Genomic DNA, 26,618 nt, shown 5'->3' with positions numbered 1-26,618 from the left:
CCAGGTGCAGGACAAAAGCTTCCAGTGGCTGTACCACTCTGGGGTCTGGAGGACAGTAACCCCTTTCTAAGAGCTTCACTAGGTAGTGCCCCACTGGGGACTCTGTGGAGGCTTCAGCCTCATGTTTCCCCTTGGCACTGGCCTAGTAGAAAACTTTCTGTGACAGCTCTGCCCTGCAGCAGACTTCTGCCTGGGCACCCAGGCTTTTCCATACATCCTCTGAAATCTAGGCAGAAGCTGCCATATCTCTTTTACTGTTGCATTCTGTGCACCTACAAGCTTAACGCAATGTGGAAGCTGCCAAGGCTTAGAGCTTGCCCACCTGGAGCGATGGCCTGAGCTATATTTGGGATCCTTTGAACAAGGGCTAGAGCCAGAACAGTGGGAATGTGGGGAACAGTGTCTTGAGACTGAGCAGGGAAGTGGGGCCTTGGGCCTGGCCTATGAAACCATTCTTCGCTCCTTGGCTTCTAGGTCTGTGAAGGGAGGGACTGCCATGAAACTTTCTGAAATGCCTTCAAGGCCTTTTCTCCGTTATCTTGGCTATTAGCACTTGGCTCCCTTTCTCTTGGCAATTTTTCTAGCAAGTGGTTACTGTACAGCCTCCTCGAATTTCTCTCCTGAGAAAAAGCTTTTTCTGTCTTCCAACCTCTGCTTGTTGCCACATGTCCAGGCTGCCAATTTTCCAAACTTTTACACTGTGCTTCCCTTTTAAAATTTAAATTCCAACTTTAAATCATTTCTATGCTCCCACATCTGAACATAGGTTGAAAGAAACAGCCAGACCACATTTTGAATACTTTGTTGCTTAGAAGTTTCTTCCTCCAGATACCCTAAATCATCAGGCTGTAGTTCAAACTTCCACAGATCCCTAGGGCATGAACAGAATACAGCCAAGTTCTTTGCTAAGGCACAACATACATGACCTTTGCTCCAGTTCCCAATAAATTCTTTATTTCCATCTGAGACCTCATCAGCATGGACTTCACTGTCCTTATCACTATCCAGCATTTTGGTCACAACCATTTAACCACTCTATAAGAAGTTCTCGATTTTCTCTCATCTTCCTGTCTTTTTCTGAATCCTCCAAACTCTTCCAACCTCTGCTTGTTACCCAATTCCAAAGTCACTTCCATAATTTCAGGTATCTTTATATCAATGCCTCACTCCTTGATACCAATTTTATGTGTTAGGCTATTTTTGCATCGCTGTAAGGAAATGCCTGAGACTAGGTATTTATAAGAAAAGAGGTTTAGTTGGCTCATGGTTCTGCAGGCTGCAGAGGAAGTATAGCACCTTCAGCAGCTTCTGGGGAGGCCTTAGGAGGTTCACAGTCATGGCAGAAGGCAAAGGGGGAGTAGGGAACTCATATAGCAAAAGCAACAGCAAGAGGGAAGAAAGGGGGGAGGGTGTGCAACACAGTTTTACATGACCAGATATCATGATAACTTACTATCACAAAAAGCACCATGCATGAGGGGTCTGTCCCCATGATCTGAACATTTCCCACAGGTCCCACCTCCAGCACTGGGGATTACGATTCAGCATGAGATTTGGGCAGCACATCCAAACCATATCACATTTCTGTGATGAATCTAAAACAATCACATTTATAGAAGGTGAGTAGAATGGTGGTTGCCAAAGGCTGAGAGAAGGGGAAATGGAAAGGTGTTAGTCAAAGGGTACTGATATGGTTTGGCTGTGTCCCCACACCAATCTCATCTTGAATGGTAGCTCCCATAATACCCACATGTCACGGGAGGGCCCTAGTGGGAGGTAACTGAATCATGGGGACAGGTCTTTTCCATGCTATTCTCATGATAGTGAATAAGTCTCATGAGATCTGATGGTTTTATAAAGAGGAGTTCCCCTGCACATACTCTCTTGCTTGCCACCATGTAGGATGTGACTTGCTCCTCTTTGCCTTCTGCCATTATTGTGAGACCCCCCCAGCCATGTGGAACTGTGAGTCAAACCTGTTTCCTTTATTTGGAAGTAAAAGGGTATTTCTTTATTAGCAGCATGAAAATGGACTAATACAGGTACAGAGTATTGTCCATACAAGATAAATAAGTCCTAGAGATCTACTGTACAGCATAGTGCCTATAGAAACAATACTATGTTGTATGCTTAAAATTTTGCTAAAATGGTAGATCTTATATGAAGTCTTATCACAAAAATAATAATACTAATTAAGAAGTCAGAAGGAAACTTTCTGAGGTGACAGATAGGCTTATGACATAGATTATAGTGATTGTGCCATGGATATATGTTAATCTCTGAACTCATCAAGTTGTATACATTAATAATGTAAAGATTTTCACATGTCCAAAATAATTTTTTTTTTTTTTGAGACGGAGTCTCACCCTGTCTCCCAGGCTGGGGTGCAGTGGCCAGATCTCAGCTCACTGAAAGCTCTGCCTCCCGGGTTCCCGCCATTCTCCTGCCTCAGCCTCCCGAGTAGCTGGGACTACAGGTGCCCGCCACCTCGCCCGGCTAGTTTTTTTGTATTTTTTAGTAGAGACGGGGTTTCACCGTGTTAGCCAGGATGGTCTCAATCTCCTGACCTTGTGATCCGCCCTTCTTAGCCTCCCAAAGTGCTGGGATTATAGGTGTGAGCCACCGTGCCCGGCCCCAAAATATTTTTTTAAGGATTATTTTTTAAATGACATGAGGAAGCAATGAAAATACAAGATGCATTCAGGGAGAAGATATTGGCAATACATTTAACTGGTAAAGGATTAGTGTTTATGATACATAAAGAGCAACTGTGCATGAGTTACAAAGAAAAAATAGCTTAATTTAAAAAAATAGGCCAAAACCAACAGGTATTTTAACAAGAGAAAACATGAAAGCCCATAAAGGTATGAGTAAATATTCAGCCTTATCAACAGCTGTGGACTGGTAATATTTAACAACTGGTCCCCCAGTGTGAGGAAGTCCTGACTTGTAATATTTGCTTATTTCTGTGTGGTAAATATCATAGACTATTCAAGTTACCAGTGTTAAGAGCCAACTTCAACACCCAATGCTATAATAACTAGGGAACTGCAAAATAAAGCTTCAGTGAGATAGCATTTGCAGTCACCAAACTGGTAAAAATTTAAAAGTCAGTTAAAACTGGAGTTGGCAAGAATAGGAAACAATGGGAACTCTCATCCATTGTTTGTCGTAGTAAGCGGGATTCATCACTTCGGTTGATTATCTGCGTATTCCACAACTCATAGATTCCACTTTTTTGGACCTTTGCATTTAAGTTATGGACTCAACGTTGGTATCCAAGAATAGATCTTATCTTTCCTACACAATTCTGATAAAAGAAAATAAAGGGTTGTGGTTGGCTTAGTTGTGCTTCTGATTCTTTACTAGAGAAAAAACAAAAATTCAGAAACATTAGAGCCTGGAGAATAGAGAAAAAACCTATCTCAGACATAGTCTGAGATAAAAACCTATTCCCCAGGGTATTTCACCCTTAGGTCTTTGACCTAACCCTTCTTTCCACGCTTTTTCCAATGCCCATCACATTAGAGACTTTTTACATATAGGCCAGAGAATGAGAGCACCATTTCTATGTATATAAAGAGAGCAAGAGAGGAAAAGAAAGAAATTAAAGAAGTGTGGTTGAGGAAAGAAAAGTCATGTTAGAATGTCAATGCATTTTTCCACAAAGTACTGTTATTTAGAGAGGCTAGTTCCTCAGCTCTAAAAATAGTCAATAAATCAATCATCAACATATTTATTATGCACCTAAGCTATGTCAGGCATTGTGCTAGATATTGCAAATATGGTGATAAATGACATAGACATGATTTCTGTCCTGATAGAGTTTACAGATTCTTAAGGAAGTCAGACATTAAACAATTTATAAATGACCAATAAAATAATTATAAGTGCACAAAGTACTGACAAGGAAAATTACAGGATATTTGAGAATTGATAAATAGGGTGAACAAACTTGGTTTGGAGAAATGTAGGTCAGGGAAGGCTTCACTAAGGAGGTTAGGAGTTAAGCTCAACTCTGAGGGATGAGTAGGAGTTGTAAGTACGAAGACTCACATAGGAGAAAATATTCTGTGCATTGGAATCCCGTGAGCAGGAACACTGAGATAGGAGACAGCAGGGTGTCTTGGAGGAACTGCTTTTTGGCTGGAAGGGAATGAATGAACAAGAGTGATAAAAAAGCCAGAGAGGAAGTCGGACCCAATCTCGCTTCTGAGCAGAGCCTTTGGAGCCATGTTGAGAATTCTGAGTGTGGTCATCAGAGTAAGGGGATATCACTAAAAGGCATTAAGCAGGGAAGTGATATTGTCAGATTTGCATTTCTAGAAGATCATTCTGGTTGCAGTTTAGAGGATGTTTTGAAGAGTGAGAGAGTCCATGTAGGAATTCACTGCAGTGGTAGGGGAAAGAAACAATGGTAGCCTAGACTAGGATGTCGGCAGGGAGGGTGGAAAGAAGATGACAGATTTGAGAATTGTTTAAAACAATTAACTGTCTTAATGATTGGAATTAAATGTAGGTGATAAAGGAAAGATGGAAGTCAAGGCAGCTTCTAAATTTCAGGCTTGAGCATGAAAGTAGATGGTAATGCTATCTACTGAGATGGAGGATGAACAGATTTGAAAGGAGGGAAAACTGATGAACTCAGTTTCTGACTCATCTCAGGTCACCTATCAAATGTCACATAAAGAAATCAGACAGAGAATCTAGACACAGAAGCCTTGGGAGGGAATGAAATCACCCTGGGAGACAATGTAGACTAATACAAGTTAGATAGGACAGAGGCCAAGGATTTCCAGCGCTAACGTGATTTAGTAGAGGAGGAGGCAGTGAAAGACTATGGAAATGAAGTCAAGGAAGGGTGCAGAAAACCAGTAGATGGAGTATAATGGAAGCCATAAAAGGTAAACTTTTTATGGAAGAGGAAGTGGTCAATTTTATCCAATGTACCGAAGGATCTAATAAAATGAAGATTATCTTTTGCCTTACAGAGCTCCCCAGGTATCTCAGTAAGAGCATTTTTGGCAGAGTTGTTGGCGCAATATCCAGATGGAGAAGTATTGGTGGGTGACTTAGAGGTGAGGAAATAAATATAATAAAGTCAGTTCAACACTTTTAAACTTAAAGCAACAGTAAATAAATGCAAAATATTTTTGTATTATGTAGACAGGGTAAGTTTGTATTTTGCCAAGCAGAAATTTTTTTAGTTCTACCTACTACTGTCATTATTTTATTAAAAAGCATTAAATTTCAGAAAACTGGGAAGGATATAAAAGAATAATGAACAGTCTTCAGGAGAAAACAGTAACCTTAATCTGATTCATATCTATAACTTGCTATATGAGTAAATATGGACAACATTAGCTTATTTCCTTTCTATTTTGCTACAGACACCTAAAAATATCTCCTGATGGTCTTATAGTCCATGAATCAGTATTTGGGAATTTCCAGTGTAGTTTTCTTTTGAGGACTTTGGCTACAAATGAGGGAGAGTGAGGTTAGTAACAGGATCCAAGGAAGACTTTTTCTTAGCATAGGAGAGACTTGAGTATATGTAAATGTTAATATCAAGAAGCCAGTAGAAAAGAAGAGGCTGAAGATGCAAGAAAGATAAGTCATAATTTATGGCATGGTATTCCATAAAAGGAAGAAGAGATTGACCTTAAACAGAAGGGGCAACCTCTCCATTGTAGCAGGAGAGAAGTAGAAAAGGATAGAGACAGATGTAGACCGTATGTAGACTTGATGGCAGAAAATTGAGGCAGTTCCCTTCTGAAATTTATATTTTCTCCATAAAGAAGAAGACATTGTAATCTAAGAGCAATAGAAGAAATAATAGACAAAGTTTTGAGAAGGTTTCAAAGAGGTAAGAGAGATAACATGCCTGAGAATCACAGATTTGCTGCATAGTATTGAGGGCTCGGTAGAGTGTCTGCCATAAATTTATAATGACACCTAATCTGCTGAATAGAAGTCAATAGTCCAGGTGTAGGTATATAGAAGATATAGATAGTTGTATTCATCTAGGGTTAGGTTTTACAGAATAGGCAATGAAAGGACAAAAAGGGAGAAAGTGTAATATACTGGCAAGTAAGTGGTTAAAACGGTGGCCCATGGAACCTAAGCTGCAGAGGAGAGGAAGAAGGCAGATAGGTTGATGAAAACAGAAAAACCTATTGGAGGAGAATATTTCACTGACCCCTTTGCAGGACTGGCGACAGGGGTGCCTCATTTACTCTGCCTGCCATTCTCAACTCCTCATGGGAGGGAGCGCACGAGCAAACAAGGCAGGAACTGGGGTGCACAAGCATTGCAACTGGCCAGCCACTTTGGCACCAGGGGGATCAAACTCCACTCACTCAGACCACTGTGTTCCACCCCACAGAAGGGAAGACACAGGTGAGTAGGTCCAGGAGCTACAGTGAGCACTTTTGGGCACCCCAGGAGCAAACTCCATGCAGACCCCATGCGGCAATGAACCAGCAGGGGTGCCTGCAACTCCCAAAGCCCCAGAGGGTATGTTACGGTGCTTTTTCAGCTCTGCCACCTGTGGACAGCTTGAGTGTTAAAAGCTCAGTGGGCCCTCTGCCCTTTTGCATGAGGTGGCTGCCCTCCTCTGGTGAGGGCAAAGGGCCAGTGTGACAGCCTTTTATATCAGCACTGATGGTTCCTGAGCTCTTGTCTGGCATCCAGGAGAAATGAGGTCATACAAACAAATCGAAGGATGGTAAATGCAGTGAATTTTATTGCCGATGAAAGTGGCTCTCAGCAGGAAGGGGAGCTGAAAAGAGGATGGGTCGGTAGGTAATCTTTCCCCGGAGTCCACCCATCTCTGGCTGGATTCTTCTCCAAAGTTATGTCACCAAGCTGTCCCTCTGAAGTCCAGCTGCTTCTCTCTGACGTCCAGCTGTTTCTCCTCCTTGCTGGCTGAATCTGGGGTCTTTATAGGCATAGGATGGGGTGGGGCAGGCCATGGTAGTTTAGGAAAAGACAACATTCAAGCAGGAAAACAGGGATATAAGTTCTCACTTTAGGCAGTGGTTTCAAGCTTTTCAGCTTGAGGGTGATGCTTCACCAGGGATCTACCTGTCTGCCTAGAATTTCTCTGCCTCCTGCCTCTATCATTGTATCACTATCAAAGAACAGATATAATTGGGTGAAACATCTAGAACGCTAAGAAGCCTATAGTCTAGATAGAGCTGTTTGTGTGTAAGATAGATATCTTCCATTCTAGTCCTTCCTTTTTATAGACTACTTTATATCTGAATTTTGTGGCTTACGTAAGGTTTTATGATCTGACCTGGAAATTTAGTATAAGTGGTGAGGTACATACCTCAAAATCAGAAAACAGGCACAGTTGCATAAGCTGAGTCTCAGATTTCTCATCCACAAGATGGGGCTAATAACAGTACTTACTTTATATTTGTATGAAAAATGCATACTGACTTTCCAACACCCAACTTAAAGACATCTGGAAAATAATTCATTTGCATTCTAGTAATTTATTCCATTATTTTAGACACTAGTTGGGTTAGGATGTCAATGCAGTTATTTTAGGTAGCTCATTTATTCAGTGAATATTCACTGAGTGCTACTAATACCAAACATTGCTCTAGCTGCTGACAATATGGCAGTAAACAAAACAAAAATCTCTGTCCTCATGGAGCTTGCATTCTAGTCAGAGAGAGACAGATGCTAAACAAATAAAAAGTATGTACTACATCAGGGGGTGATAGTGTTTGGAGTCAGGTAAAGTAGAGTAAGGAGGATAGGGAGTACGTTGTCAATCCTACCTTATATACAACACTATAGGAAGGCCTCACTAATAAGGGGCCGCTCGAGCATTTGGATGTGCCACATGGGTATCTGGGAAAGTACGTTCCAAACAAAGGCAGCAGTAGGTGCCTCAGGGAGAGTATATTTGGCACATTTGAAGTCCACAAAGAAGGCCAATGTGATTGGAGTACTGTGAGAAAACGGGAAAGTGGTAGAATATAAGATAGGCTGGTTGGATCAAAGTGGCCTTGTGGGCCATGGTAAGATAATTGACTTTAGGCTGGGCATAACGGCTCATGCCTGTAATCCCAGTACTTTGTCAGGCCAAGGTGGGTGGATCACCTGAGGTTAGGAGTTCAAGACCAGCCTGGCCAACATGGTAAAACCCTATCTCAACTAAAAACATTAAAATTAGCCAGGCGTGATGCGCGCCTGTAATCCCAGCTACTCAGGAGGCTGAGGCAGGAGAATCGCTTGAATCCAGGAGGTGGAGGTTGCAGTGAGCTGAGATAGCACCACTGCACTCCAGCCTAAGAGACAGAGCCCGACCCTATCTCAGAAAAAAAAAAAAAAAAAAAAGATCTGGGTGGGGTGGAGTCATTGAGGGGACCTTGGGGCCAGGAGTGACATGCTCTGATTTTTGTGGAGATTAGATGGGGGATGGGAGAAAGCGGGGATACCAGTTACAAGGTGGCTACAATAATCCAGATGAGAGTAAAGCAGAAGTAGAAAGTGGTGAGAAGCGGTCAGATTCTGGGTATCATATATTTTGAAGGTAAAGCTAGTAGGATTTGCTGGTGCATTGAGTATGTGGTAAGAAAGGGAAAAATGAAAGTGACTGTAAGATTTTTTGGCCTAAACAAACTAGAAAGATGAACGTGCCATTTATTGAGATAGGGAAGATTTGGGAAAGAGACAGTGTATATTGGGACAGAGAGAAAACAGGTTCTTTTTTATTTTTATTTATTTATTTATTTATTTTGAGACCGAGTTTCAGTCTTGTTGCCTTGGCTGGAGTGCAATAGCGCAGTCTCAGCTCACCGCAGCCTCCACCTACTGGGTTCAAGTGATTCCCTTCCCTCAACCTCCCGAGTAGCTGGGATTACAGGCACATGCCAATACTTCCAGCTAATTTTTGTATTTTTAGTAGAGACGGGGTTTTGCCACATTGGCCAGGCTGGTCTAGAACTCCTAACCTCAGGTGATCCACCTGCCTCAGCCTCCCAATGTGGTAGGATTACAGGCATGAGCCACTGTGCCTGGCCCATAAGTTCTTTTTTAGACATGACACATTTAAGATGCCTATTAGATATCCAAAGTAGATGAGGCTGAGAAGCAGCTACATATAAGAATCTGAATTCAGGGCCGGGCGCGGTGGCTCAAGCCTGTAATCCCAGCACTTTGGGAGGCCGAGACGGGCGGATCACGAGGTCAGGAGTTCGAGACCATCCTGGCTAACACGGTGAAACCCCGTCTCTACTAAAAAAAATACAAAAAAAAAAATTAGCCGGGCGAGATGGCGGGCGCCTGTAGTCCCAGCTACTCGGGAGGCTGAGGCGAGAGAATGGCATAAACCCGGGAGGCGGAGCTTGCAGTGAGCTGAGATCCGGCCACTGCACTCCAGCCTGGGCGACAGAGCGAGACTCTGTCTCAAAAAAAAAAAAAAAAAAAAAAAGGATCTGAATTCAGAGGACAGGTCTGAGCTAGTGATATAAATTTGGAAATCACTGTCTTCGTCCATTTGTGCTGCTGTAACAGGGTATGTGACATTGGGCAATTTATAAAGAACAGATAATTATTTTCTCAGTTTTGGAGGTTAAGTCCAAGATCAAGACCACAGCCTCTGGTGCGGCCTTCTTACCGTGTTCTCATCTGGTAGAAGGAAGAAGAGCAAAAGATGCCAAATGCTTGGTGAAGCCTTTTTATTTTTTATTTTTGAGGTGAAACACATTTTTATTTGTTAATTAACCATTTATATTTTCTTTTTTTGTAAATTTTACTTTAAGTTCCAGGATACATGTGCAGAATGAGCAGGTTTGTTACATAGGTAAACATATGCCACAGTGGGTTGCTGCACCTATCAGCCCATCACCTAGGTATTAAGCCCCACATGCATTATCTATCCTGATGCTCTCCGTCCCCTCACCCTACCCTGACAGTCCCCAGTGTGTGATGTTCCCCTCCCTATGTCCATGTGTTCAGCTCCCATTTATGAGTGAGAACATGCAGTGTTTGGTTTTCTGTTCCTGTGTTAGTTTGCTGAGGATGATGGCTGAGAAGCCTTTTTAATAAAGGCCTTAATTCCATTCATAAGGGAGAAACCTTCATGACTTAATCACCTCTTAAAGAAGCCACCTCTTATTATCAGCACACTGGCAACACCTGAATTTTGGAGGGGACTCATTTAAACCATAGTTGTCATCAATATTCAGATGGGACTAAAGTCATGAGAGTAAATGAGGTCACATTAAGTGGTGAGCACAGACAAAGAAGAAATGATGTCTGATGACCAGGCCCTAGGGTATTCCTGCATATAGAGGTCAGTTGATGAGGAGAAACCAACAGACACTATTCAAAATGTGGCCAATGAGTAAGGGAAGAATCAAAAGAGTGGTACCCCAGAAGCAAAATGTTGTAAATATTCCAGTGTCTAAGATATAACCATGGAACTGGGTATTTGAGGTAAAATGGCATCCAAGAACATTTTCAGAAGTCAAGAAACGAGAATACTGGAAAAGTGTCTTTGTGGATGTTGAAATCACTAAGAATGTTGCCAAGAGTCACATTTAAAAGAGCGACAGTGAGTCAGGAGTCAAAACCTTCAAGGAGTGAGGAGAAGCAGGGGATCCCAGAGGTCTACAGGTAACTACAGCGTGATGGCAAGTCAAGTAATTGTGAATGTTCTGGAATGTTGAAGTTTCCAAGTCAAGTAATTGTGAATGTTCTGGAATTTGAAGTTTCCAAGTCGAGTAATTGTTAATGTTCTGGAATGTTGAAGTTTCCAAGTCGAGTAATTGTGAATATTCTACAATGTTGAAGTTTCCAAGTCAAGTAACTGTGAATGTTCTGGAATGCTGAAGTTTCCAAGTCAAGTAACTGAATATTTTGGGTGATGGTAACAATTAGGTTGGCTATATGAAAGTGTTAATATTCAAATACATTTTACCTACAAAAATGGTAATTTTATATCTTCAACCACATATAACAGAACATGTGTAAAATATGTTTCAGTTGAAGCTGCCTTTATAAGTCTATATATATAAGGAGACTTCAAAAAGTCCATGGAAAATGCATGCTACAAAAAATACTATGCATGATTTCAAAATTTGTTTGCACCAAAATAAACTCATACTATCTTACTGTAATATGTCTCAAAGGATCTAGCTGGAGGTACTAAGAAGAATAAGTCGTCAGTTAGAAAACAGTCCCTATCTGAGCAACACAAATTCTGTAAAATTGAAGCAAGAATATCAAATTTACAGTAAAGCTTTGGTGGAAGAAGAGTGAAATCACAAATGCTTTACAAAAAGTTTATGGTGACAATGCCCCCAAAGAAATCAGCAGTTTACAAACAAATAACTCAATTTAAAAAGGGATGGGACAGTGTTGAAGATGAAACCCACAGTGCCAGATCATTACATCCATTCGTGAGACAAAAATTCATCACCTTCATGCCCTAATTGAAGAGGACTAACAACAGTACAAATAACAGCCAACAGCATAGACATCTCACTGGTTCAGCTTACACAATTACAAATGAAAAATTAAAGTTGAGCAAACCTTCCACTCAGTGGATGCCAAAACCATTACACCCAGATCAGCTGCAGCCAACAGCACACCTTTTAAATGAACTTTTTTTTTTTTTTCTTTTTTTTTTTTTAGGAGTTTCACTCTTGTTGTCCTGGCTAGAGTGCAATGGCAAGATCTCGGCTCACCACAACCTCTGCCTCCCAGGTTCAAGCAATCCCCCCTAGTAGCTGGGATTATAGGCATGCGCCACCACACCTGGCTAATTTTGTATTTTTAGTAGAGATGGGGTTTCTCCATGTTGGTCAGGCTGGTCTCCAACTCCCAACCTCAGGTGATTCACCTGCCTCGGCCTCCCAAAGTGCTGAGATTACAGGTGTGAGACACCGCGCCCGGCCTTAAATGAACATTTTAAACAAGTGAGATCAAGATGCTGAAGCATTTATTTGAAGAACTGTAATAGGATGGCTTTACCAGTAGGATCCTGAATACAAGGCACGATCAAAGCAGTGGCTTCCAAGAATTGCAAATGGTGCAGTCAAAGCAAAGGCAGACCAGGCCAGGTGTGGTGGCTTACACCTGTAATTCCAGCACTTTGGGAGGCCGAGACAGGTGGATCACTTCAGGCCAGGAGTTTGAGACCAGCCTGGCGAACACGGTGAAGCCTCATCTCTACTAAAAATACAAAACTTACGCCAGGTGCAGTGGCTCACACCTGTAATCTCAGCACTCTGGGAGGCCGAAGCTGGTGGATCATTTGACGTCAGGAGTTTGAGACCCTGCTCGTCAACACGGTGAGAGCCTGTCTCTACTAAAAATACAAAAATTAGCCAGGTGTAGCGGCACGCACCTGTAATCCCAGCTGCTCCGGAGGCTGAGGCATGAGAATTGCTTGAGCCTGGGAGGCAGAGGTTGCTGTGAGCCGAGATGGCGCCACTGCACTCCAGCCTAGGTGACAGGGCAACACTCCATCTCCAAAAAATAATAACAATAAAATATAAATATAAAAATACAAAATTAGTCAGGAGCGCTGGTGCATGTCTGTAATCCCAGCTACTTGGGAGGTTGAGGCAGGTGAATTGTTTGAACCTGGGAGGTGGAGAGTGCAGGTGCAGTGAGCCAAGATTGCGCCACTGCACTCCAGCCTGGGTGACAGAACAAGACTCTCTCTCCAAAAACAAACAAAGCAGTCAAGAGCAAAGATCATGCCAACAGTTCTTTGTGATGCTCTAGGCATTTCGCTTGTTGATTTTCTGGAGGGCCAAAAAATGACAACATCTCCTTATTATTAATTTTGAGAAAGCAAAGCTCTAGCAGAAAAATGCCCAGGAGATTCACCAGAGAGTCCTTCTTCACCATGACAATGCTCCTGACCATTCTTCTCATCAAACAAGGGCAATTTTGCAAGAACTTCCACAGGAAATCTTTCTGACTTCTGTTTCCTAATCTTAAAAAATCTGTAAAGGGCACCCATTTTTCTTCAGTTAATAAAGACTGCATTGACATGGTTAAATTCCCGGGACCCTCATTTTTTTTAAGGATGGACTAAATGGCTGGTATCGCTGACAATAGTGTCTTGACCTTGATGGTGCTTATGTTAAGAAATAAAGTTTATAATTTTTATTCTTTAACTTCATTGTCCATGAACTTTTTGAAGTCCCCTTGTATGTATATTAGTGTTGTATTCTTTTTCACTTGCAAACTCCCTGAGATCTGGAACTTGTATTTCACTGCATATGTATCTTCCATAACACCTAGTAATCTGCTCTTCATTTAATGGGCATTTAGTACTTTCTGTACACTCATTATCACTATAATTGTTATTGTTGGCTTCTCTTGTCATTTCAGGGTGACTGTCATACTCCTCACCTTTCTGAGCTGGGAAACAATTGAGAAATATACGCAAGCATTAGAAATATACACAGATTAGATTCTGCTTTCTTGTTCATTAAACTGAAACAAAGAAAACAATTTTGACCTCAGGTCAAAATGGAATTCCAACACCTACTTTGGAATGAACTTGTGTACTCAGTAATTAGACAAAAGCAAATGACTTTTCAGGGGCACAACCAATTTCTAACAAGAGGGGAGTGAGCTGAGGGCAGGGTGAGGATGGAGGCGTAGGGACCAGATGTGCACCCTGCTGGCAGGAGGTGCTTATAGGCTCCATTCCTTGACTGCCTTCTCTCTACGTCTCCCAGAGCTCTCATTTTAGAGTGCTTTCTTCCAAATCTTCACAGCCATTATGTTATAACGTCATGATTTTCAAGTGTGTGTTGGTGATGTGTCACTTTGGGAAGATGTGGTCAAAGGCAGCAACTACTTTCACGTCCACTCTTGTCATCCAAGGCTTGCTGCAGTGGGATTACCACTGTGGGCAGGCAGATCTACTACTGTGGGTAGGCAGATCTACTACTGTGGGTAGGCAGATCTGAATGAGAGCGCCAGAAGAGAGGCCAGGCCATGCATGTTCGGTGATCTTGTTCAACTAATTACCAATTAGATACATCTCTCCTTCCCTAGGGAGACATGAATGGAGGAGATTGCAGAGAAAGATGGACGTTTTCTTCCAAAAACATCTGATGCTAGATCCAGGTTTTATGACACCTGAATCTTACACAATTTGAGTGGTCCTCCTTAAGGAAAAGAATACAAAATTACAAGTATAAAATTTGGTGAAAGGCTGGGAAGGGGCATGAGCAAGTGAAGGTACTAAAACTTAAGCTTCATAGATGTACTGTACATCCGCTTCTCAACAAGGGAGAAATGTCTATTTTTATGTATCAGTTAGGATGCTCTCAGATACAATAATTTAACTTGCAAGCAAACCAACTTGTCCAAGCTTCAATAACAGAGTAGTGGCTGATGTAAATGAAGAGTCCAGTTGTTGGACAGGATCTGGGGTTGGCTGATCTAGCATCTTGACAATGTCATCAATGACCCAGTTTCTTTCCATCTTTACACTGTGCAGTCCACAGTATCAATTTCATCTTAGGCGGCTCCTTTCAGGTTTATAGCATGCATGCCAGCAGCAATGGGGATTCCTAGCTTCCTCTTTCATATTAAAAGAGAGAAAACAAGGCCAAGCACGGTGGCTCATGCCTGTAACCCCAGTACTTTGGGAGGCCGAGGCAGGTGGATCACCTAAAGTCAGGAATTTGAGACCAGCCTGGCCAACATGGTGAAGCCCCATCTCTACTAAAAATACAAAAAATTAGCCAGGCATGGTGGCAGGTGCCTGTAATCCCAGCTACTCAGGAGGCTGAGGCAGGAGAATTGCTTGAACCTGGGAGGCAGAGGTTGCAGTGAGCCAAGATTGTGCCACTGCACTCCAGCCTGGGCAACAAGAACAAAACTCCGTCTCAAAAAGAAAAAAAAGAGAGAGAGGACAATTGCCTCAATTATTGAGCAAACGTCCTGAGCTTCAAACCATGGCCTGTTTAGTTTAAGCGCCTGAGTGACTAAGGCCTAAGCCAAGCACTGTGGCAAGAGTTATAAGGAGACTTTAAATGTCGTAAGCCAATTGGGGCTCGCCCTAGAGATAAGGGTAAGAATGTGTCTCATCTAAGTCACATACGGGCCACATAATGAACAGTGGAATTGAGGCTGGTGAAACATTCCCAATGTACAATATGCAACCAGATGGTAGAGCCTGGAAGAATGGGTGCAATGTATTGAAGTTTCAAGCTACTTGTTTGATTTACACGTTCTCCTCCATCTTTATTTTTCTCTACCACTAGACTGAAAGTCCAGGAGGGCAGGAATCATTTGATCACTATTACCCAGCACCTACATTAAGAGATCAATATGTGTGACAGAATAAATGAATTTAGCATGAACTTATTACTATAATTATTTTTGTAAAATGGAACTATGAAAAATGAAACTGGAAATATGAAGTCAAAATGGCAAAAACACTGAGAGATGATCACATTTGAGTTAAACTGAAAATAATTTTGGGGTCAGAACCCTAGGTCTCATCAAGAAAAGTGGAAATAGAACAAAGTATTTTTTTAAGTAGCTCTTCAAATTCCAACATGTTTCGGGTGTCAGGGGTTCAAAGAGACATCAAAAATGTTTCAATAGAAACAGAAAGGTAAGTGCAAAGTAAAGAATAATTAATATGGGGGGGAAGGGAGGGAGAGTATTAGGACAAATACCTAATGTATGCAGGGCTTAAAACCTAGATGATGAGTTGATAGGTGCAGCAAACCCCATGGCACATGTATACCTATGTAACAAACCTGCATGTTCTGCACATGTATCGCAGTATTTATAGTAAATTTTTTAAAAAAAGAATAATATAACTATTTTATTTTGATATTATATGGAGGAACAATTACATTAAATGTGAGCACTAAATTTATAGTTTTGTAGTGGAATAAAATACAGTATCAATATACCTCAAGCTGAAGGTGATGATTTAACATTTTTTATCATCTAAAAATAAAACAAGCTGGGCGCAGTGGCTCATGCCTGTAATCCCAGCACTTTGGGAGGCCAAGGTGGGAGGATCACTTGAGCCCAGGAGTTCGACACCAGCCTGGGCACTACAGGGAGACCCTGTCTGCAAATAAAAAAAATCAGCTGGGCATGGTGGCTTGTGCCTGTAGTCTGAACTACTCAGGAGGCTGAGGCGGGAGGATAGCTTGAGCCCAGGAGGTTGAAGCTCAAGCTATTCTCCTGTACCACTGTACTCCAGTCTGGGTGACAGAGAGAGAGAGACCCTGTCTCAAGAAAATAAAAGAGAACTAAAAATAAAACATTATCTTTTTTGGTGTGATAAAGCTGCTACAGAAAAAGAAAATAATTTTGTATGGTTTCTGATTTTCCATTTTTAAACATCTTTTATTATCTAGATCCCTTCCTGAAGAGTTGAACAAAAACCTGTTTGAAACTCAGAATACATTTTAAATATGTTAAGCCTTGAAAAAAATTAAGTAACCCATTGGTGTGGGGAAAAGAGAGATCAGACTGTTACTGTGTCTATATAGAAAGAAGTAGACATAAGAGACTCCATTTTGTTCTGTATTTGAGATGCTGTTAATCTGTGACCCTACCCCCAACCCTGTCCTTGCAAGAGACACATGCTGTGGTGACTCAAGGTTTAATGGATTTGGGCTGTGCAGGGTGTGCTTTGTTAAACAAGTGCCTGAAGGCAGCTTGCTGGTTAAAAGTCATCACCATTCTCTTAATCTCAAGTACCCAGGGACACATACACTGCGGAAGGTCACAGGGACCTCTGCCTAGGAAAGCTAGGTGTTGTCCAAGGTTTCTCCCCGTGTGATAGTCTGAAATATGGCCTCGTGGGAAGGGAAAGACCTAATCGTCCCCCAGCCTGACACCGTGAAGGGTCTGTGCTGAGGAGGACTAGTATAAGAGGAAAGAAGGCCTCTTGGCAGTTGAGATACAGAAAAGCATCTGTCTCCTGTCCATCCCTGGGCAATGGAACATCTCGGTGTAAAACCCAATTGTATGTTCTGTTTACCTAGATGGGAGACAACCGCCTTAGCGCTGAAGGTGGGACATGCTAGCGGCAATGCTGCTCTTTATGCACTAAAAAGGTTTATGGAGATGTTTGCATATGCATATCAAGGCACAGCACTTTTCCTTAAACTTATGTCACAGAGATCTTTATTCGTACGTCTTACTGCTGACCTTCGCCCTACTATGATCCTATTATCCTGTCACTTCCCTTTTTCTAAGATGGTAAAGATAACGATCAATAAATACTGAGATAATGATCAATAAATACCGAGGGAACTCAGAGACCGGTGCCGGTGGTCTGAGTTAGCTTTGATAATTCTTCAGGTGAAGTAAATGAGCAAGCGCTGAAGAAAATATTATCAAATGTCACAAAGAACGTAGTAGGTTGGTACAAATTCCATCGTCATTCAGATCAGATCATGACATTTAGAGACAGACTGCTTCACAGAAACTTGCAGGAGCATTTTTCAAACCAAGACCTTGTTTTTCTGCTATGAACACCAAGTATCATAACAGAAAGCTGCTCTACTCATCAACTGGAACATGCCTTATATAAACCTCAAAAATGACTTTTTCACAGGGTACCTTCAGTGGTTGCCAATCTGAGCATGTGTGAACAACCAGGTTATAAAACTGTATCAGGTTCTTGTGTGTCCGCTGGTTTTAGCCGAGCAGTACAAACACACAGCTCTAAATTTTTTGAAGATGGATCCTTAAAGGAGGTACATAAGATAAATGAAATGTATGCTTCATTACAAGAGGAATTAAGAGTATATGCAAAAAAGTGGAACACAGTGAACAAGCAGTAGATAAACTAGTAAAGGATGTAAACAGATTAAAAAGAGAAATTGAAAAAAGGAGATGAGCCCAGAGTCAAGCAGCACAAGAGAAGAGAATCCAAAAACCCTCAGAACATTTTTCTTTGTCAAGCATTACGGACCTTTTTTCCAGAATCTAAATTTCTTCATTCATGTGTTATGTCTAAAAACTAGACATGTTTCTAAAGGTAGCTGTAACAACAACCACTATCTCGCTGTAGTAGACAATCTGAACTTAATGGTAGAACACACTGGCATTCCTGAAGCTAGTCCAGTTAGTACACCACAAATGATTAAGCATAAAGCCTTAGACTTAGCTGGCAATTCAAGAGATCACAGAGGGCGGATCACGAGGTCAGGAGATCGAGACCATCCTGGCTAACACGGTGAAACCCCGTCTCTACTAAAAATAAAAAATTTAGCTGGGTGTGGTGGCTGGCGCCTGTACTCCCAGCTACTCGGGAGGCTGAGGCCAGAGAATGGTGTGAACCCAGAAGGCGGAGTTTGCAGTGAGCCGAGATCACGCCACTGCACTCCAGCCTGGGCGACAGAGCAAGACTCTGTCTCAAAAAAAAAAAAAGAGAGATCATGGCTGCTAGACACACAAGACAAACCATCTAAAACAGATACTGATAGTAGTAACAACAACAACAAAAAAGCATCCAAAATGAGCAGCCCAGAAACAGCTGAAGAGACTGAAGAAGATGAAGGTTTTGGTCAACATTCACCGTCTCCCATGTTTTGATCCTTTTAACCTTAAAAGGAGATTTTTTAATTTGGCTGATGGGTAAAGCCAAACATTTTTATTGTTTTTACTAGGTTGAGCTATTGCAGTAATACAGGTAAGTTCATTTGTTTTTACTATGTTCACCTGTTTGCAGTAATCCACCGATAAGACTTAGTGCATTTATTTTACAAAGTACTTTTTCGAACATCAGATGTTTTTATTTCCAAACCTTTTTTCACCTTTCAATAAGTTGCTGAGGGAAAGTCTTACGCAGACACATTCTTTAGAACTGGAAAAGTGAGGCCAGGCACAGTGGCTCACAGCTATAATCCCAGCACTTTGGGAAGAAGACAAGGCAGGAGGACTGATTGAGACCAGGATTTAGAGACCAGCCTGGGCAACACAGTGAGACCTATCTCAATTAAAAAACAAAAGTATCAGAAAAGCAAGAATAGCCTTATTTTCACAACGTGGGAAGGAATTTATATGAAAATTTATCTGAGTCATTAAAATTCTCCTTAAGTGATAAATTTTTAGAAGTACACTATGGCTAGAGTTGCCAGATAGAATGCTGGATATCACGCAATAAATTTGCAAAACATGATCTAAAATTTAAATTTGTCCTACATTTGTACTTGCTAAATCTGGCAGCCTTAATTATTACGCAACTATAACCCAACACAAACAGTAATCTCTCCCCTAGTTTGGAGTCCTTTGCCCGAAATTTAGCAAATCCATAATGTTGAGTACAGTACAAGCCTGGTAATCCAGTGTGTTTGGGACAGGTCAGTGGAACTCAGATCTGATACATGTATACATACATGTTTATCACCTTCAGTGTCTATTAGATATAAATCATCTTTTTATGTAAAAGGCACTACTGGTTTGAGGATAGACTTGTCTAGGAATATTTTGTCCTCCTGTTCACAGCACCACTATACATCCCAATGTAACATTTCTACAAAGGGAAGATCTCTTAACCAGGCATACTTACATTTGCTAGTTAGAAAATCATTCTGAGCAGTTTTAACTCCATTCAACTGAATGGTGTATTATATTGTATGAGCTATTTGGGGACCAGATATAATGACAGTCATACAGAACCACTTTTATTCAACATATGTAAAATGTGATGAGTTAACATTTTAAATAAGCGATCTGCTTAATGAACCTTGATTGATATAAAGGGGAAGTGTCATTCTTCACGTCACTCCTGAAACACTTTTCTATCCAAAGGTTGGTTTGAGTCAGTACTGGCATCATACAAGCACTTATCATAAAAAAAGTTTATTGGTGGCAGTGTGATAGAATTTATTCCCGATATCTGATGTTATAAACGTTAGGGTCCCTGACATATGCAGGATCCTTGTATGTAACTGGCATACACCCTGTAAAGAGATCATTAAAGTTCTTGACAAAGCATAATGAGCAGTTTCAGCTCGCTCAATTCAGTTGTTGAGGTGCTCTTTCTTACCCAGTATTTGAGCTCTCTTAATTGCTTTTGTGATTTGTTTCTTCCCACAAAGTCCTGTAAAATAAAAAGCTTCCTTATTCATAAAAAATATCAATAAAGTTTAAAAAATGTTTATTTCTCAAACTGAAACATTATTTCCATATCTCTTGACCTTTTAGTAGACATTTTTGTATATTTAGTACACAGATTTTGTATATTTTACTAAATCAAGTCAAACCTGTTCCAAGTAATGTGGTGTTATAGGTGACAGGTTTCATTTAGGGTGGGGTGGCTAGGTTGCAATGCTTTTAAATCAAGGCTCCACCTCAGGAACCTAGGAATGTTAGGTAGGAGATTAGGAAGTCTACGGCTTGCCAAGAACTTCAGCTATTCCATAAACAATCTGATTACATATGCTGACTCTTGCACGCTAAACAGGTTATCCAAGTGTTAAACTTGACGCTTCTTTGCAGTATTGAACCACCCTTTCCATGGACATCATCATGCATTTGTACATTTAAATACCATTTTCTTTTTTTTTTTTTTTTTTGAGGCGGAGTCTCGCTCTGTCGCCCGGACTGGAGTGCAGTGGCCGGATCTCAGCTCACTGCAAGCTCCGCCTCCCAGGTTTACACCATTCTCCTGCCTCAGCCTCCCGAGTAGCTGGGACTACAGGCGCCCGCCACTTCGCCCGGCTAGTTTTTGTATTTTTTTAGTAGAGATGGGGTTTCACCGTGTTAGCCAGGATGGTCTTGATCTCCTGACCTCGTGATCCGCCCGTCTCGGCCTCCCAAAGTGCTGGGATTACAGGCTTGAGCCACCGCGCCCGGCCTTAAATACCATTTTCTATGAACAGATCAGTATGCCAAAAACCACTGCAAAGTCTCCTACACACACCTTGCCTTTACTTTCTGTATATTTCTAGTATTAAAGAATGCTGTAGGCAAAAAAATAGATATATGTGTAAGAAAAAAAAGACATGCCGGGCGCGGTGGCTCACGCCTGTAATCCCCACATTTTGGGAGGCCGAGGCGGGCGGATCACGAGGTCAGAGGATTGAGACCATCCTAGCTAACACAGTGAAACCCATCTCTACTAAAAATACAAAACAATTAGTCAGGCGTGGTGGCGGGCGCCTGTAGTCCCAGCTACCCGGGAAGCAGGAGAATGGCGTGAACCTTGGGGGGCAGAGCTTGCAGTGAGCCGAGATCACGCCACCGCTCTCCAGCCTGGGCGACAAAGCGAGACTCCGTCTCAAAAAAAAAAAAAGACATGCATAAAATGGTTTAATTTTAGGGAAGTAGATTTACATTTTATCTGAAAAGAATATCAGTATAGAATAGGCCTTTGAAAGTTAGATGCATAGTTCTACGAAAGTGGTGCCTAAGAATAGTATGTCAATCGACAAATTTTTTCCATACAGAAACTGATTTTGCTAGACTACCTAATCACCAATTAACATCCTCTTGTAGGGAAAAAATATGCTCGGTGACATGTTTAAATCGCGCTCAAGAGTACTGAAGAGGAATGATCTTCAAATCAAATAGCTATTTGATTTAGTAATAACAACTAAAAGATGGGAATCCTCTTCTTCTTGGCACCCTTATTTTAAGCCCCAAGGTAATTCAATAGATTCAACATTTAACACGTGTATTCAACATTACACATTTTTTTCTGGAGTGAAATGGCTCTGAATGCCTTACAGAATTTGCCCTGCTCTCCTTAACTCTCTTACTTTATCTATTAATACTTCTTTCTTCTTTTCCCCTTGTTCCTTCTGTGGCAGACCCACACACGTCTGCTGTAACTGAACATGCCAGGCACATTCTCCCTTTTAAGCCTTTTAACAGCTGCTGTCTCTGCCTAGAATACTCTTATCTTGGGCACACACAAAACTAGCTTCCTGGCCTTCCTCAAACGTCTGCTCAAACTTCACCTCCTTCATCAGGTCTATCTGTCCCTCTTATTTAAAACTGTGACTACCACTTCTGATCTCCACATTTGATGCTCCTGGCCCCCCCCCCTTTTTCTCCACAGCATTTATCACTAACATTCCATGTAATTTTCTTACCTATTATGTTTATTGCCCATTTCTCACCTAGAATATAAGCCTCAGGGTGGAAGAACTTTGTCTTTTTGTTGTTCACTGCTTATCCCCAGAGTCAGGAGACATGCTTGGCACATTGTAGGTGCGCAGTAAATATTTTTTGAATTAATAATGAATATTTCTACCATCTGCTAGCTTACTGTTCATGCAGGAACTCAAGTGTGTTTTAAGCATGTGGTATGTTTCAAAAGTCAAACTTCCTCCTTAAGGAGAACACTGTCATCTACTCCCCCTTTAAAAAAAATAGGAAAAAAAGCAAAACAAAACACCTTCTCATTTCCCCACCTCCAACAAAAAGATTGTTGAGTTTTCTAAAGAAATAATACAAATGGATGAAACTGCAATTTGTTGTCCTTTCTCTCTCTCAAAAAAAAAAAAAAACTATATATGGAGATTTCGGTAGCGTGCTGAGGTTCATCAAAGCACTAGAACAATGCTGCTTGAGACTTCAGAGGTTCAATCAGGAAGTGCAACCCAGAGGGCAGGATTTCCTGCTGGACTTCGAAATCCAACCCGGTCACCTACCCGCGCGACTGCGTCCACGGACGGCACGAAAGCCAAGAGAGTCTCCCTGCCGAGCTACTCGCTTGCGCCTCCTCCCAGGCTGAGCGTTGCCCCGCCCACCTGAGTCCTTCGCCAGTTAGGAGGAAAAGCAGCCGCTTAATGAACGGCAGAGTTTGGCTGGGAGATAAGGCTCGCGGGTCCCACCTGGCCTCCTCCCGAAGTCTAAGCGCGCTTTTCACCGAGGCCTCAATTCTGGGATTTGGCAGCTCTGCTGTGAAAGCCCAAGTGGGTAACCAACAGCCTGGAGGACCCGAGTGGATTCGTTTCTCTCTTCCTCCTCGGCCACTCAACTGCTCCTTGTCCCTGACCCCGTGGTGGGGATGAATAACTCAACTCATTTCGGGCCCGCTTTCCTCAGTGGGCAAAGATGGGTCAGGGTGGGATGTTACATTAGTGTTGAGACTCTTTGGATCCGTTTCGTGGGTACCGAGGACACTTGAATACCCGAGCCAGGCTGCCCCCGCCTACCGGAGGCGCCCAGCCGAAGCTGCGCGGGGGAAGCTCCCGGCCCCACCCACGGGGCGGGGCTCCGGCTCGGTCCGACCAGTGCCCGCAGTGGGGGAGGGCGATGGATCAGGCCACACGCCAGGGGCGAGCGCGACGCTCCTTCTGCTGGTCCCTCCCCAGCCTGGAAGGCGCTCTCTCTCTACGCCACCCTTTTCACGGCACTCAAAAGCCCCGTCCTCTCCTCCCAGTCCCGCCTCCTCCGAGTGCTCCCCTACTGCCTGGGATGGTGCGGTCCCAGGTCGCGGGTCACGCGGCGGAGGGGGGCGTGGCCTGCCCCCGGCTCAGGCGGCTCTTCTCTTTGCCTCTGCTGGAGTCCGAGGAGTGGCGTTGGCTCCCGGAGCGATGCTGGGCCGGAGTCGCCTCGCCTTAGTCCTCCTGGCTGCCGCCGTCAGCTGTGCTGTCGCGCAGCACGCGCCGCCGGTGAGTGAGCTTGAGCCGAGGCGCGGAGAGGGGCGTGCAGGTGCGGGCGCGGATGGAGGCGCAGGTGTGGCGGGGCGGGCGGGGACGACGAACACCTGGTGCTGGGCAGCGTCTTTTCGGGGGTCTGTGGTTTCGCGCACAGGGATGTGGGTGCAAAGAGGGCTGGTGAACCCCGTCCTCGGTTGATTCGGTGCTACCTGAATGGAACTAGAACACCTTTAAAGGAAATCCTAATGTCTGCAGGATACCTGGAAGTGATTCGCATATTCGCAAATTTGAGTGAGTGTACTTGAATAACCAGTTCCAGGCTCTTGCATTTTGAACTGTTTAAATAAAATGTTCCGGTAGACCTGTGTGCATTACTCAATCAAGGACAGACTGCCTGATGGTCAGTCAGGTGCTTTCTTCCGAAGACATTCAGGAGCTCAGCTCAGGATACTGCAGGGCCCTGGGAATCGCTGAGTGGTCCCAAGCCTGGGCGGTGCTAGCAGCCCAGGGCATGTCCCAGAGGGCCCCCTGTGGCCTTTTGCACCCAAGTCATGGGATCGCCTGTCCCGTGGCTCTTTCCCACGATCAAGTCACAGGGCCACGAACTTCCTAACTGCAAGAGACAGTGAGGGACTAGCATGACTCTTTTATTTCACAGAAGAGGAAATAGACCTAGAGTGAGAAAATCTTTAGCCAGAGGTTACACTATTGTTTACTGAACATGCCTGACGCCCGAGTACTCTTGACGCTGGTACTCTTTCATAATTCATTTCTTTATAAAGCAGTCAGACTGCGTTTGTCTTTGCCAACAGACCGGATAAGTAGGAACCTGGCGCATCTAGCCTGAGGCTGGATATGAGATGGTCTTGAATAGCTTAGGTAGGTTATTGAAAGTGGAAGTAAGATGTACTTTCTCTTCTTTTATACCAGTAAGAAGAAATTCTTTAAAATCATGTTGGAATATGACTTAGCCATTAAAATTGATATAATGTTTAGCAGATAAAAGTAGAATCCAGAATAGTATATACAGTTTTTCTTGTAATAGGAAAATGCACAGAACATATATGCGGACTCGATTGAAAGGCCGTAAAATAAAATTGCTCTACCGTGGGTAGGGAATTAATTTGCTTGAGGGTAGTTGGTATTACGGGAATTTTGAAAGAGTTTGATACTTTGCTACTGTCAGGGCCCTTCATTCAAAGACCACCAGGAACACTCTATGAGTTGACCAAATTGGGTTTAGTGTTCTTTGAGGCAAATGAGAACACACACCATGAGCGACGGTGGGTTATAGAAAAAACCCATGACAGAATTTGAACTTTGGTTGCATGATTTGGGGTAAGATTAAGGAACCGGGCTTTGCTGTAGATAGAATGCTGTTAGACGAGTTGATGGGTGCAGCACACCAACATGGCCCATGTATACATATGTAACAAACCTGCACGTTGTGCACATGTACCCTAGAACTTAAAGTATAATAAAAAAAAAAAAGGAAAAAAAAGGAAGTGGAGCATTTCTATCACTAAGGAAGCAACAGCCATTCTGCTTAGCAAGAGAAGGGGATGCTTGGTGTTTTGTGCGTTGCAGGTGACCTTGTTTTTATCTGTGCTTAGACAAAATCCTCAAGTGGCATTGCTTTGTCTTTCTTTGTCACGTCTCAGAATAATCTTATCCGAGGTAGCTATCTGTGAGATAGTTTATGTCCAGGAGGAAAACAGAGCTTACCTGGCTGTGAGTGTCAGATGGGCTTGTAATAATATTGAGGTATAGCTGTGGGACTCAGAGCAGTTTTAGGTGTTGGAGGCTGTTTTTTCTTCTTTCTCAATAGCTTTATTTATTCTAGCAAAAGTATTTTGATAACTATTTTCAGAAGAAGAATCAACAACCTCTCAATGGATATAATAGTTCTTACCTAAAACAGCGATTATCAAAGTCTAGTCTGGCCACTGGTGTCCGTTGGGGAAGCTGTTTTCAATGAAATTAGAAAAGTAAGAATGCAAAACTAAAATTATTAATTTAGAATGTTAATCTTTATTCTGATTGTATGGATTTCCAGTTTTCATTGTTACTAACATGTTCTTAAAAATCGGCTAATGGCAGAGGTAGATGTTATGGGCATGGAATTTGTTTTGTTTTAACATCTCCATTTGACAGAATAAAAATTTGGACCCTCCTGTGCCAAGGCCTCATTAATTTTTTTTTTTTTTTTTTGAGACGGAGTCTCGCTCTGTCTCCCAGGCTGGAGTGCAGTGGCCAGATCTTGGCTCGCTGCAAGCTCCGCCTCCCGGGTTTACACCATTCTCCTGCCTCAGCCTCCCCAGTAGCTGGGACTACAGGCGCCCGCTACCTCGCCCGGCTGGTTTTTTTTTTTTTGTATTTTTTAGTAGAGACGGGGTTTCACCGGGTTAGCCAGGATGGTCTTGATCTCCTGACCTCGTGATCCGCCTGTCTCGGCCTCCCAAAGTAGCTGGGATTACAGGCTTGAGCCACCACGCCCGGCATCATTAATTTTTTTTACTGGCCTGGAAAATCCTGGGATCCATGGGCCGAAGGACCTTTAGAACGTTAGAGAAGTTCCGTTTATTCATTCTCTGAGAAGAATAAGCAGTTTTTCGGTTGAAGTCGTTATAAACTATCGCCTCATGGTAAGAAAAGATATTTCAAAACTACTTTTGATAAATATGAATGATGAGAACTGGCTTTAAATTGGAAACGAGTCATTTGATTTGGAACATCTGTAGGGCTTTTTTGTTTTTGAGGCTTTTCACAATATTTATATGTTAAGGTCCTCCTGAGTTTTTCTTCATTATTGGATTTTTTAGGAGCCTATTAAGAGATGATGGTGAAGACAGTGGCACAAGAAATGTCTGGAGAGACAGCACCAGATGACATGATCCAGGGTTCTGTAGACTCTTACTAAGGATTCATAAATTTATCCTAAAAAATGGGAGAATCTGGAACCAGCCAATGGGAGGCCATTAAATGGTTTTAGACAGGATAACATTTTCACTTTAAAAAGATGAG

General features: G+C 42.5%; 1 protein-coding gene and 1 pseudogene across 1 annotated transcript in view; both read left to right on the top strand.

Moving 5' to 3' along the window:
• The first annotated feature begins 17,321 nt into the window (after window positions 1–17,321).
• LOC117092727 lies at window positions 17,322–18,573 on the top strand (annotated as a pseudogene).
• Window positions 18,574–23,215: 4,642 nt separating this feature from the next.
• Window positions 23,216–26,618, top strand: part of ASAH1 (N-acylsphingosine amidohydrolase 1) — a 29,037-nt gene continuing 25,634 nt past the window's right edge. The window contains exon 1 of the mRNA XM_033226750.1: window positions 23,216–23,606. Coding sequence (XP_033082641.1) covers window positions 23,529–23,606 — 78 coding nt within the window. The 5' untranslated portion in view covers window positions 23,216–23,528. The remainder of the gene's footprint in view (window positions 23,607–26,618) is intronic.

This window comes from Trachypithecus francoisi, unplaced genomic scaffold, assembly GCF_009764315.1.
Source record: "Trachypithecus francoisi isolate TF-2019V2 unplaced genomic scaffold, Tfra_2.0 Contig01440, whole genome shotgun sequence".
Lineage (NCBI taxonomy): Eukaryota > Metazoa > Chordata > Mammalia > Primates > Cercopithecidae > Trachypithecus > Trachypithecus francoisi.
The sequence above is the reverse complement of the archived record's forward strand: the minus strand, read 5'-3'. Positions and strand labels throughout refer to the sequence as shown.